This window comes from Equus quagga, chromosome 5 (genome assembly GCF_021613505.1).
Source record: "Equus quagga isolate Etosha38 chromosome 5, UCLA_HA_Equagga_1.0, whole genome shotgun sequence".
Lineage (NCBI taxonomy): Eukaryota > Metazoa > Chordata > Mammalia > Perissodactyla > Equidae > Equus > Equus quagga.
The window spans coordinates 47,621,826-47,636,155 of record NC_060271.1 but is presented as its reverse complement, the minus strand read 5'-3'; the positions used below and the strand labels follow the sequence as shown (position 1 = coordinate 47,636,155).

The following is a 14,330-nucleotide window of genomic DNA, read 5'->3' as shown; positions in this document are numbered from 1 at the left end:
GGCCCCCGGGTTGAGGCTCTGACCACAGAAGACCAGGGAGCCGGCCCGGCAGACTCCAGGTCGGCGGCAGAAGGGCTGACACGGGGCCGCGGGCACAGGGCCGTGGGGGGCAGCTGGCCGGGCAGGAGCCGCTGCGTCTGCCACAGGCCCAGCTCACTTCTCAGCCCCGCCATCAGAATCTAAACTTGAGAGAGACTGGGGCGCAAATGAAGTCGGCGTCCCTGGCTGGTCTGTTGGTTCTGAGTGACCTGGGGCCTGTCCAGCAGATAGTCGTGGGGTCACGGGGGAGAGAATCGAAGCCACCCCGGCCGCACCCCGAGCAGGGTGTCCTCCCCACTGGTGTGGGCGTGAGAGAACCCGTCTGCAGACTGCCCTCCAGCCTCTCAGCTGCTTCAGGGAGCTTCCCCCGGTCCGCCCCGCCGCCCCATGTCCCCCCGGGGACCAGCCTCCGAGGCCAGGCCCAGGGGTGAGAGGAGAAAACCAAGTGGGCGCTGTGCCGTGGCAGGCACATGTGGGTCACCGCCTGTCACTCTGACAGCCACGCCCGCCCCGTGCCTGCGCAGCGGCCCTACGAGAGGCACTTCCACGTGGGTGCAGATTTGCTGTCATGCGAGACCTCGGCTCCACTGAAGACCTCCATCCAGCAAACCCAGACGGACCCCGGGTGCCGCCTGCCTCCCTTCTTTCTCTCCAGGATCCTAAAACTTCTCACCTAAAGCTTCTCAGTGGTTTCTGCTAAACAGCCGGCCAAGAACTCCTGTTAGGGGCTGACGGGTGTGGGGTGTCCGAGGGAGCCCCTTCGTCCTGCGGGCGCTCCGCAGGCTCCTGCCCTCCGGCTGCACCATGTGGCCACAGGACACAGAGAGGCCAGTGCTCCCCAGCTCTCTCCTGGCCCCCGACCAGGCAAGGAACTGCAGGAAGAAGGGGATGACCGGGGAGCTCCCATCAGACCCCAAGGAGCTGGGTCCCCAACATCCTGCTGGTGGCTGCTCCTCCTGGAGCTCCCAGACCACAGGGCAGCTGCAAGAACAGAGAGCCCGGTGACCAGGAGAGTGGTGGCTCCGAGAGGGGTGGAAGGGGCCCATCCAGGTGCTGTGGCCTGGGCGGCGGGGGGGCGGGGCTCCTGCTGCCCCCACTCCTCCACTGATGGCTGGAGGCGGACGCGCCCCCAAACATTTGAGTTCATTTCCATTGTTAACACCGGTCGGCACTGGAAACAACGTGATACTTTTTCTGCTTTTCTGGGACATTCCTTCTATACGGTATGGTTCCCAGACAAGAAATTTATAGAACAAATTTTCCTTTAAAAATACGGATCTTTCATGCTACTCTGCCATATTAACCATAGACAATTAATATGAAAACGTGTTATCACCCCAAGAGGCAATGAAATTTCCAGAAGTTCTCAGCTCTGCATTCCCTGGGTTTTATTGGCGAGACTGGATTAGCGGCAAAGGGCACCTTGGTTTTAGAATCATCTTAAAATTACAGATGATTCTTCGTGGATCCCATCTGATGAATACTCAAAACCATTTGTTCAACGCATGAAAAAGAGAAACCACTCGGATCAATTGGAAATATTTCCTAGGAGAGTTTTGTGCATTAAAAAAAAAAAAAGCCATCTGAGGTGGTCTCTCACTGCTCTGGCTTCTTTAGGTTCCCAAATCCAATTGACGGGATTGTTGGAACCACTGGGCTCAGCCAGCCCGCCAAAGTCCCTCCAGCAATTATCAGCACCTGCATTAGGATTCAATGGGCCCAAATTACCGGGGGCGAGGCAGACACCCCACTGGCAACAATTAACATAAAGGGTTCTGCCGAATAAAGCTGTGGGTGGGATTACAAAAGGTTAAGAGACTAAATATAAAAATCTTTTTGAATATAAAATCAATGTGCTTTGTGACTAAAATCTGGGTGCTGTAATTTAACCAAAATAAGGTTTAGAATATCTGGCACTGCCCACGTCTATGAAGTCGTCTTTTCTTCTCAGCGGAAAGCAAATCGTCTATTCAAAAGTTAGAAACAATTAAACAACTGAAATATTTCCTATCAACAAAATAATAAAATACTGAGTTTTGCAATTACATGTCACTGACATTAGGCCTCTGGAAAGAGAAAGGATCTTCTCTCCTCATTTTACTTATTTGTGTAATCGGAAACCAAGTTTTTAGAGGGTTTATTTTCCGAATTGCCCGTCAGATGGGGGAGGAGAGCTGATCTGCTGTCTTTGAGCAGAGAACCTGGTCCCAGTCCGGCGTGGGGCGAGCCCTGAGCTCCCAGGGCGGGTGCTGGGCGGGCTCCTGGAGCAGCTCCCCCACTGGCAGCCGCGGTGCTGGGTGAGCCCCGGAGGGCCTGCCCCTGTCGGGTGGGGATGGCGGTGGCTGTCGGAAGGGCAGAGACCTCAGTGGCCTTGACCCAGGGGGTGGGGTGCCTTCCAGGGCCGCTCTCCCTCATGCACGGCAGCGTGTGGTTCCACGCACCCGAGGTTCTGCCACGGGGACTCGAGGGCCAGGCAAAGGAATCTGGGCACATGTCCTTCTGTCCAGAGCACTCTGGGGGTGCCGGGGGAGGGGCACTGAGCGCCTGAAGCTGCTCCCTGCTGGACTGTGCTCCGTGTACCCTGCCGTCGGCACATGAGCCTCAAGAACACGTGAAACACAGATAGTTGCTTTAAAATACAAGCCGCCGCCGCTCTGCTTGAATTTAGGCCGCCTCACACCGCGACGCCCCACTCTGGGGCAGGCATGGAGCCTCCTCCCCTCCCGCCTCTCCCCAGGGCTGCTCAACCTCTGGGGAGACCCCTTACTGCTCAAAGGTTGGAATCCGGAGCTTGGCGAGAACATTCTGTTGGTGTCACTTCCAGCCTGTGGTCGCAGGGGCAGGCAGGGAGGCAGCCAGCAGGCGCATCTCACAGTCAGGCGCCCCCGAGCTGCCGCCCGGCCCGCACTCAGCACTACCTCCAGGAGCACGGGCTGCAGCTGAGACCTGCCAGGTGCCCTGTGATGCCGAGTCCAGCTGGAACCCGGCGGGGGTGCCGCGCCAGAGCTGCCAGGGAGCTGACGCCACAGGCAGGCCTCCGGGCTCTGCCTCCGCCCAGTGGGGCTGCTGCTCAGGACCCTAAGTGTGAGACCACGAGGGGGTCACCCATCCACGACCTGCGTGGCCACCCCGGGGCACTGTTTCTTGTCCGCAAGTGAACACATGACAGAGAAGGGGGGCAGGTCAGGGCGTCGGCTCCTCACCCTGAGACACTCAGCACCAGCCAGCCCGCCCTGTCTGGTGGGCTGTGTGCTCCTGGGGGTCCTCATTAGCTCCTGATGCTACAAGACCGTCGGCTGACTGCTGCTCCAACAGAATCAGATCTTCACCACCAGCTCCGGTTTCACCAAACCCATCAATCATGCCATAGGCCCTGCCGTGGGGCTGGAGCGTGAGACGGCAGGCAGGCCGCAATGGGGTCCCACAAGGGCATGCTTCCTTAGGTAGGTGCTCACAATGGGAGATGCACAGGGAGCGCGCCAGCCTCTGGCTTCCTTGGTTCATCCCGTGGAGGCGGCAGGAGGCCCAGACACCTGCCCACTGGGTCTCCCGTTGGGCTGTGCACCCAGCAGGGCCCGGGTGTGCAGGGTGACAGTGAGATTTCTCATGTGGGCGTCCGGACCATTTGGAAAGACGCTGGTTGACGTGAAATATCCATTCTCTCCTCTTCTCTGGGAACAGACCCTGGTGTTAGCTGGCAAATTGCTTTTCTTGTCTCCTTATTTCCTGGTATGGTCGAGTAACTGAGTTCTGGCCAAGGAAGTGTCAGTGGCAGGAAGCTTCTTAGAAGGAAAGGGCCCCTTGCTCCTTATGCTTCATTCCTACTAGCTGGAATAGGGGCATGATGGCTGGTGCTTGTGCAGCCTTAAGGGACCACAAGAAAGATGACAGAGTAACAGAACAGGAAACAGGAAGTGGGGTCCCTGGTGATCGGGGGGACTCTTGCCCCCGTCAGCCCTGCCTCTGAACTTGTGTGTGAGGAGTAAACACAGATGGAGGTGAAGACACTATTGTGTTGTTGGGAGCAGCCAAACCTCATCCTGAGCACAGAGCCCGCCCAGGATGGAGTCAAACTCAGCAGGCACTAATGTGCGCTCCGGACCACATCTGAGTCAGCGGGAGAGGGACGAGTAAGCAGAGTGGGGCTGTGCCTGGTACCTGCGAGGGTGTCCGTGGGACCAGGCCTCTCGAGAGCTGCCCTTGTGTCTGGTTGTGCTGCAGGTGTCCGGTCACGGTGGGCGTTCAATAGCACCTGGGACTCTGGGCTGAGAGCGAAACCCGGACCTGGGGCTCCTGCCCGGGAAGCACAATTCTCTGGATTTCCCAGCTCGGGGTTGTCATAAGTGGCGTCAATAGGGACAGACCTTGGAGATTTTCTGGCCTGAATTTATTCCAGGCCTTGTATGAATTAGCTTTCCACCTGACACCCTCTGGCTGCAGTCTCTGCCTTGTACTTCAGAGAGCTGTCTGTGCAGGAAATCCTGGCTGCTGGCCAGGCGCCACCTGTGGACATTCCTGGAGACTTTCTTTTTCTTTCCCTTTTTTTGCTGAGGAAGATTCGCCCTGAGCTAACATCTGTTGTCAATCTTCCTCTTTTTGTATGTGGGTCACCACCACAGCATGGCCACTGACAGACGAGCAGTGTAGGTCTGAGCCCGGGAACTGAACCTGGGCCGCTGAAGCAGAGTGTGTTGAACTTAACAGTAGGCCACTGGGTCTGGCCCTTCCTGAGACTTCCAAACGCACGTACAGGTCCCCCGGGGCTCTCAGCAGGTGCTGCTGTCCGGTCCTGTGTCCTGCGCATGTGGCTCTTGTCCAGGTAGGCACAGAGGCAGTAACTCTTTGCTGGAACCAGCATAGGCACCATGACCCCTGGACTCACCACAGGCTTGAAAAAGGGCTTGAGGGTCCTCGGCGAAGGTCTGGGGAAGGAAGAGATGCTGGAGCCGGGAGCGGGAGCCGGGAGCGGGCGGCCGTGCTGGGAAGAAGCGTGAGAGGACGGCTGATGTTTCTGGTCCTGAGCATACAAACGCTGCCCTTGTGCGGAAAGGACCCCTGGCTGACATCCCTGCGCGGGCGGCCTCAGGATGCTGCGCTTTAAGCTTTCTCTCAGGATAATGGATAAAGAAGACTTATAAGTTAAAACTACTTATCTCCACATAGTCATAGAATAAGCCATTTCATTTAAAAAGAAAAAAGGCCTTGCCCACTTCCCACTCCTGCGGCTCTCGTGTCCCCCTCTGGCCGTTTCTGGGGTTTCGTTCTGCAGCACCCTGCAGTCAGAGGAGCTGTGGGGCCGTGCCCTCCTTCCTGCTGACCGAGGGAGGGTGACACCCGCTGGGTCAGTGAGGCGGACGCCCTGGGCCGCTTGGACACCAGAGAGCAGGCTCCTTGTTTAAGCTGTCATTACTTCAGGGTTTTTTCTTACGGCAACGGCCAGCCTGCCTGCGGCAGGACTGAAATCTGCGATGACTTCATTTAGTCTTTGCAGAACGGAAAGACGGACGGCCAGTGTGTTCTGATCCAGGCAGACTGGGCCCCCGCCACCACATGTCTGCAGGCTGCGGGCGGGGGCAGACCTTCCCGCAGAGCCTTCAGTGGTGAACCGGCCATGAGGGAAACCAGTTTTAAGAGAAGTGAAAGCAGAGTGGAGCCCACCTCCCTGACCCCGGGGGGGCCTCCTCCCCTCTTAGTGTGCACTTCTGGGGTCAGACTCCTGGGTGGGGACAGGAGGTTGGGGGGTGCAGTGAGGAGCTTGGTCAGCAGTCCTGGAGGCAGATGCTGTTATAGGCTCATTTTACAGAAGAGGAAACTGAGGCACAGGGAGGTTCAGCTAGAAAATGGTGGAGAAGCAGCAGCCCGCCTCTCAAGGTTGATCCCCAGATGCACCTGGCGGGGGACCCAGGATCCCCGATTCAGAGCTTTCAACAGGAGCTGAGATGCCTGCAGGGCTGGGTGCCAAACCTGAGAGGTCAAGGGCTCAAACCCGCGGGGGTCTTACAAAACCAAAGATGTGTTCCCTGGTCTCCCACAGGTGACTGCCTAGATCCCAGCAGAGCTGGAGGCCTCTCAGGACGCACTGCCCCGAGCTGCCATGAGGCCCCTGCTCGAGCAGCAGCCCCCCAACCTGCACGGCGGGCGGCCCGCGGGGCTGGTGACCTTGGCAGGCGCGAGCCGCTGGCATCACACGTCAAGGAGCAGGCGCGGGGCCTCGCATTCTGGGGCCTGGTTTCCATCGAGACCGAGACCTCGTTACTGGCTCTGAAATGCCTCCAAGTGGAAGGCGTGGCGCCCAGGGAGTGTTTTTATGCAGAAACATGAGAGCTGTTCTGCCGACGCAGCGTAAAATTGCTTCCATGAACCGAGGTGTATGCAGACGAGAGGTCATGGGCCAGGCCCCAGGCTCCCTTGCACCCGCCGGCGGACCGGCTGGGCTTCACTTGGCCCAGTGTCGGGCCCACCGCCTCCTTGAGCCTGCAGCCCCATGAGGAAAGGACCTGGCCTCTGCTCCCTGCCACCGGTCCAGCCTCGCTCTGGACTCTGCGTTGTGACAGCACTTCACATCTGCTCCCTTTTGCTCTGTGACCGGGAAACTGCGAGCCTGTGCCCCTCGCTGGCAGCGTCTGGCGCTGGAGTCCTAACAGGGGATGGGGCCTCTCCACAGGGCTGAGGAGAGCGTGGAGGCCCCCAAGCTAGAGTGCATGTGGATTACCGGGTGGGGACCCCCGACCCCGTTTACTGAGCCGCCCCACTCCTCTTGTCATGGTCCCGAAGGATTGGGGTGCAGCTGTGTGTCCTGAGGGGATGGCATGGGGGGCCAGGGGACCCCCACGGCCGACGCTCAGCGAGGACGTTAACTCAAACGCTCCCCCGTTAGGATGCCAGCCGCGCGTCGGCCACAGAAGCTGTACAGGAGGATTCAATGTCCCCAAGCACAACCAACTGGTGACTCAACTCTGACTCAACCCCTGAGCTCCAGCACCAGCTCTGGGAATCATTCCAGAACAATCCGTGGCGAAGCCAGGCCATGCATTCTACGGAAGCAGGTTCTTGCCTGCCTGGCCTACGGGGGTGGGGGGCTCTGCCCGGCACCAGGAGCTGCATCTCCGTGAAGAATTGGGGACCATGTGCACGTGGAGATGCTGGCCGGGCAGAAGCGGAATCAGACAGAAAACCAGGGAAACACGTGAATGGTCAGGGCCGCAGGCTGCCCACAGAGATGGGGGTCCCTGGGGCTGGGGCCACGGGATGGCTCCCACTCGGCACGAGCCATGGGTATCCTGTCCAGGCTGGTCACAGGCGGTGGCCTTGGGGGTTTGCTACCCTCCAGGCCCGGTGCTCAGCCTGAAGGGCCCAGAGACAACTCTGAGCCCTTCGGCCCAGGGGCTGCATCCCGCTGCCGGGCCCTCAGTGGACAAGCAGAACAACCTCCCTTTGCATTTATGGCAACAACCAGATCTGCACGTGGAGAGCACAGGACGGCCAATGCAGCCGGCCCCTGGGACTGCTGGTCCCCCGACGTGGGCTCTGGGCTGGCACAGTGAGGACCTGCACCTGAGAGGCCTGGACACCCAGGAAGGGCAGCCCGCAGCCTGCCTTTTAACCCACAGGAGGCCCTGCTTGCTCTCGGCCAAGGCCTGCTTAGGCCGGGCACTGTCTTCTGGGGACGTCCTGTCTCTCCAAGGTCACTGTGCCCAGCTTCTCAGGGGTCAGCTTCATTTTCCTTCTGCCAGGTTCTGGGACCCTAGCTGTCCCCCTACGCACCCCTGAGCTCTTGGGCTGCCCACCGCCGACCAGCTGGCTAACTCCACTCACCAGGCAGGCCGCCGGGGGGGTCCTCCTGGCCACACAAAGCATCTGATGCCAGCGCCAGCTCCAGGTCTCCCTCGTGGAGTGGCGAGTTGGCTCTGGAACTTTCCAAGGCAGCTCTGGGCTCCAGGCCCCCAGACTTGGGGCTCGACAAGGGATAGGTGATGCAGTCAAATCCGCTGCGAAGGGGACGGTGGGGTGGGCTCTGCTCACACCAGGCTGGGGGCATACCTGGTCACAGGGGCACTCGTGGCCCAGGGGCTACTCCCGGGGGAGACAGGGCCGAGTTGGCCACTCTGAGACTAAGGTGGTGCAAAGGAAGTGGGGCGGTGAAGAGAGACGAGGAAGGGGGGAGGGAGGGAGGAGGGACCACCTGAAACCATGCTGTGGCCCCAGCCCCAGTCCCTCCCGGTCACTGTGCCCGGCTGCCCTTCCTGCCTGGCCCCCACTGTCTGAAGGTGCCTTCATTTCTCCCCCACTAGACGGAGCACACCATGTCTGGAGGTCACCACTGTGTCCCCAGCGCCCAGAGTCCTGGCGGGTGTGGGAGTGCTGTGGGGAGTGGCTCTTGGTGCAGCAGCTCTGGGCCACTCCTCCTCAAAGTCCAGGAAGGACCCCTTCCCCCTGCCTGGCATGGGTATCAACCAGGGTCCCCCTTACTCACAACGGGGTCTGGATGGGCATCTCCCGGTCGTCCTCGTCCACTTTGAAGAAGCTGATCTCTGAGTAGGCCGGGAGCTGCACGTACCTGACGCCCGCTGAGATCTTCAAAACCCGGCCATCCTCACCTTCCGGAGGGAGAGAAGCAGACTGTGCCAAGGAACAGCCTGGCAGCCAGCACCTGGGTCTCCCTTCCTCCCCAGTCTTGCCCCAGGCAGGGCTAAGGACGGAGGGCGGTTGTGAGGGGCAGGGTGAGGAGAGCGTGCTTGCCTTCCCAGGCTTGGCCCCTCCTGGCCCTCAGCTGAACCGTTCACACCTCCCCAGCATCTCCATCCCCCACTGGGAGTCCCAACCCAAGACTCCAGCCCCAGGCCTCAGGGCGCCCCCACGCCTCTGCCTGTCCCTACACCTGCGGGGGGGCCTCTCCTGGCCCATCAGCCTCGGGTTCAACAGCTGCACGTCCCAGCCTTGGCCCAGTCAGGGGCGTGGGGGATGGCTTGCTTCCATCACGGTCCTGGTGACCCAGGGGGACAGTGCCACTTGTTACCCATCCCACTTGTCTACACCCCTGAGGCACCCGGCACAGGGCCTGGTCATATGGACTCGGGGGTTCAGGGTCCAGTGGAGAAGGGGAGTCAACAACAACCAGTGTCACTAAAGGCCTGTCATCCAGGCTCTTGCGCTGCTAAGATCTGGAAAGGGAGACACGGAGGGCAAATGCTGGAAGAACTTTGCCATGGACAGAGAAGGTGCCAAGTGCAGCACAAAAACCAACCATGGTTTGTCAGCTTCCATTTCCGGTAAAGGTGGAGAAACTGGAACCAATTTACCCTCCTACTTGGAGCAACCAAAGAAGCAGACAAAATATAACGAGACAATGATTTTCAAGATCCTGGACCTCAGGCAAGGCCAGTGGTCCCTGAAAGACATAGACTTTATGGTTGCAGGTCGCTGCCTTGAGTGAGTGTGCGGGATGGGGCACAGAGAGGGGCCTGAGCAGAACCTAGAAAACTCTCTCCCTCGGTGAGGAAGCACGGCTGCGAGTCCGGGAGAGCAGGCACACAGTAGGAGTCCTCGGGTCCCAAGGACGAGGAGCAGAGAGGAGAGAGGACCCAGTGGTCTGCAGGGTTTGTGGGTCCCCTGGGTGGACAGCAGAGCACAGATCAGTGCACAAGCGAGGCCAGAGGAAGAGCGCCTGAGAGAGTGAGAGGGGACAGGGCTGGGGGCACACTGGCAGAGCTCTCAGAATGGTCTTGCTTCAGTAACGGGGAATAATTTGTCTCAGACTGAGTTCTCCTCCAGACCTAACCAATCATCAAGCAAGACCCAAAAGGATAACCTGTCTTCAAGTAACTTCACTGTGCCCAGAACAAAGCTCAGAACATTTACAGCAACACAGAAAGATCAGAAACATCCAGCCCCCAACAAGGTAAAACTCGTAACGTCTGGCATCCAATCAAAGCTTAGCAGGCACACAAGGAACGCAGGAGAGTACGGCTCATGACGAGGAGGAGCCCCATCAACTGAAAGTGATCCAGAACTGACACAGCAGTTAGAATTAGCAGATAAGGAAATTTCAGAAGGTTACCATTATAGCTATATTCCACGTGTTCTCTGGATGGCGGCCATGACAGATGAGGCAATGAAGAAAAAAAATATTCATGAACATGAAAACATAGCTATAGAAACTATCCAAAATGAAATGGCGAGAGAAGAAGAAGAAAAGGGGAAAGAAGGAAGGGAGGAGGGGAAGGAGGGAGGGAGAGAGAGCCCATGAAGAGTGAGGCAACTTCAAGCAGCCTAACATGTGGGTAATTGGGGTCTCTAAAAGAGGGAGGGAGAGGCTGTGACAGAAAAACCATTTGAAGAAATAATGGCTGAAAAATTCTCAGATTTCATGAAAACTATAAACCCACAGATCCACGAAGCTCCATGGACTCCAAGCACAAAACACAGGAAGAAAATTAGGCCATGTCACATCAAAATCGAACTGCTCAAATCAGTGATAGAGAGAAAATCTTAAAAGCAGCCAGAGAAAAAGGACACGTCTGTGCAGAGACACAAAGACAAGGATCACAGTGATTCATCGCTGGAAACAAGGCAGACAAGAAGATGATGGGGCAACATCACTGAAGAACTGGAAGATGAACCAGAATCTGCACCTGGAAAAACATCTACCACAAATTAAAGTGAAATTGAGACTTTCCAGACATGTGAACGCTGAAAGAATTCATCACCAGCAAACCTGTATGACAAGAAATGTTAAAGGTTAAGTCCTTCAGGCAGAAGGAAAATGCTGCCAGATGGAAATCTGGATGTCCAGGAAGGGAACGAGGAGAACCAGGAATGGTAACTCTGTGGGTAAATAAACAAGATTTCTTTTTCTGTTTGTTAAATACTCTTTAAAAGATAAATGACTGTTTAAACAAAAATGATAATGTATTATGAAATTATTAGATACGCGAATGCAAAATGTTTGAAAACAACAGTCTAAAGATTGGGTTTGTAGAAAAAGAAGTATGTACTATTGTAAGCTTCTTATACATGAAGTAGTTTGGCATCACTTGAAGGTAGACTGTGATAAGTTAAAGATGTACATTGTAAACCTTAAAGTAATCCCTAAAATAACGAAACAGAGTTACAATTGACAAGTCAGCAGAGGAGACAAAATGGAATCATAAAAAATAATTAATTAATCCAAAAGAGATAGGAATAGAGTATAAAGGGGAAAAATAAACAGCAGGGGTAAACAGAAAATAAGTAGTAAATGGTAAGATTGAACCTGCTATATCAATAATTATATTAAATGTGAATGGTATAAACACTTTGATCAAAAAATAGAGATGGTTTGATTGGATAAAAAAGCAAGAGCTTCGTGCTGCCTACAAAGACACACTTTAAATATACAGACACAAATAGGTTACAAGTAAAAGGATGGATAAAGATGCTGACACTGTCAAAAGAAGATGGGGTGACTATATTAATATCACAGAGAGTAGATGTCAGAGCAAGGACTATTACCAGGAATAAGGAAAGTAATTTCACAATGACAAGGAGTCAAATAATTAAATGACATAAAAATCCTAAATATTTATGTGCCTAATAACATAGCTTCAAAATAAATGAAGCAAAAATTGTCAGAAATGAAAGCAGAAATAGACAAATCCACAATTATAATCAGAGATTTCAATATACCACTGTCAATAATTGATAGACAAGCAGACAGAAAATCAGCAAGGATATAGCAAACCTGAACAACAATATCAACAAAAGTCACCTGCTGGACATTTATAGAATGTTCTACCCAATAAGCATAATTCGCACTCTTCTCCAAGCGCACAGAAAACATTTATGAAGATAGACCATGTTCTAGGCCATTAAACATGTCTCAATAAATTTAAAATGATTCAGGACATACAAAGTATGACTCTAACCATGTGGAACTAAGTTAGAAATCAATAACAGAACGATCTCTGGAAACTCTCCAAAATTTTGGAAATGAAACAACACACTTCTAAATAACTCATGGGCCCAAAAAGAAATCAAAAGAGAAATCAGAAAGAATTTTGAATTGAATGAAAATGAAAGCATAACATATCAAAATCTGCAGCATGCAGCTAAAGCAGTACAAAGGGGGGAATTTATAGCAACAAACTTCTATGCTAGAAAAGAAAGGTCTGAAATAAATAACCTTAGTTTTCACCTTAAGAACTAGAAAAATAGGAGCAAATTAAACCCAAAGTAAGAACAAGTAAGGAAATAATAAGATCAAAATAGAAATCAATGTATAGAAAACAGACAACAATAGAGAAGTCAACGAAGCCAAAAGTTGGTTGTTTATTAGTGAAACTGATAACCTCTAGCCAGACTAGTCAAGAAAAAAGGAAAGAAGACACCAATAATCCACATTAGGATCAAGAGAGGTGATATCAACACATAAAAGGGAGAACAAGAGGATATTATAACAAGCTTATGCCAATAAATCTGTTGACTTAGATGAAATGAACAAACATTCCTTGAAAGACACAAAACACCAAGCTTACTCCAGAAGAGACAGGAAACCTGAATGGCCCTATATGTCTAGCAAAGAAAGTGAATTAGTAATTAAAAATCTTCCCACAAAAAAAACTCCAGGCCCAGATGGGTTTTGTATTGAATTCTACCAAACTTTTAAGAAAGAAATAATACTGATTCAACACAAACTCTTCCAGAAAATTGAAAAGGAGGGAATTTCTGCAACTCATTCTATGAGGTCAGCATCACCCTGACACCAAAACCAGACAAAGACATTATGAGGAAAAAAAAATTCAAGACCAATATCCTTCATGAGCAGAGATGCAAAAACTCTAAACAAAATTTTAGCACACAGATGCCCAGATAATTCAATGGGGAAAGAATAGTTTTTCAACAGATAACACTGCGACGATCAGGTATCCACACATAAAAGAACGTAGCTGGACCCCTGCCTCACACCACACACCAAGATTAACTCCAAGTGGATCACAATCCTAAATATAAGAGCTAAAAGTATAAGATTCTTAGCAGAAGACATAGGAGTATATCTTCATGAGTCTAGGCTAGGCAGTCTTCTTAGATATGACACCAAAAGCACAAGCAATGAAAGAAAAAAGAGATCAATTGGACTTCATCAAAATTTAAAACTTTTGTGTTCAAAGGACACCATCAAGAAACGGCAAGATAGGGGCTGGCCCCGTGGCCGAGTGGTTAAGTTCGCGCGCTCCGCTGCAGGCGGCCCAGTGTTTCGTCGGTTCGAATCCTGGGCGTGGACATGGCACTGCTCATCAAACCACGCTGAGGTGGCGTCCCACATGCCACAACTAGAATGACCCACAACTAAGAATATACAACTATGTACTGGGGGGCTTTGGGGAGAAAAAGCAAAAAATAAAATCTTAAAAAAAAAAAAAAGAAACGGTAAGATAACTCACAAAATGGGAAAAAATATTTGCAGATCTGATATCTGATAAGGGATTTGTATCCAGAATATATAAAGAACTCAAAAACTCACAATAAAAAGACAAGTGGGCAAAGGCTTTAAACAGACATTTCACCAAAGAAGATGCACAAATGGCCAACAAGTACATGAACAGATGCTCCACACACTAGTCACTAGGGAAACGCAAATCAGAGCCATGAGGAGATTCCATTTCACACTCTCCAGGCAGACTTTATCCCAAAGACAGACAATGACAAGTGCTGGCAAGGATGGGGAGCAATTAGAACCTCAGGGAATGGAAAATGGTGCAACCAATAGAAAGAAAACATCCAGACTGAAAAAGAAGAAGGAAAATTGCATTTATTTGTAGATGATGCGTAGATGGTCATATACAGAAAATCCTAAGAAATCCTCAGAAAAACTAGTAGAACTAACAAGTTAGTTCAGCAAGGTCAAAGGACATAAGATCAACGCATAAAAATCAATTGCAGCCTAGCAATGTCTGAAATGAAGAAAGGGGAACAATTCTATTCATAATAGCACAAAAAAGAACAAATCAAAAAAACAAATTTATTAATGAACACATTGTAATTAAATAACTAATAATAAATTATTAATCATCTATTAATAAATTTAACAACAGAAGTGGGAGGTGTGCAGTCTGCAGATCACAAACCCTGCCGAGAGAAAGTGGGGGTGTCAGTAAACAGGGAGCCGTTTCACACTCATGAACTGGAACGCAGTCCGGCTGAAGCAGTTCTCCAGCCAGGGTCAATGGAGTTCCTAACAAAACCCCAGCAGGGTTTTCTTTTTTGCAGCAATTGTCAAGCTGATCCTAAAAAATTTATACTGTATGGAAATACAA

General features: G+C 52.5%; 1 protein-coding gene across 3 annotated transcripts in view; it reads right to left on the bottom strand.

Annotated features, from left to right (window-relative positions):
• MORN1 (MORN repeat containing 1) overlaps positions 1-14,330 on the bottom strand; it is a 63,099-nt gene that overhangs the window by 27,495 nt on the left and 21,274 nt on the right. Inside the window, exons 9-11 of one of the 3 annotated variants that reach the window (XM_046663232.1) lie at positions 8,513-8,636; positions 7,855-8,027; positions 1,346-5,145 (exon numbers count right to left, since the gene is read on the bottom strand). In XM_046663232.1, coding sequence (XP_046519188.1) covers positions 4,448-5,145; positions 7,855-8,027; positions 8,513-8,636 — 995 coding nt within the window. In that variant the 3' untranslated portion in view covers positions 1,346-4,447. Of the gene's footprint in view, positions 1-1,345; positions 5,632-7,854; positions 8,028-8,512; positions 8,637-14,330 lie in introns of those variants that run through there. The other 2 variants (XM_046663235.1, XM_046663233.1) reach the window with 2 other exon arrangements.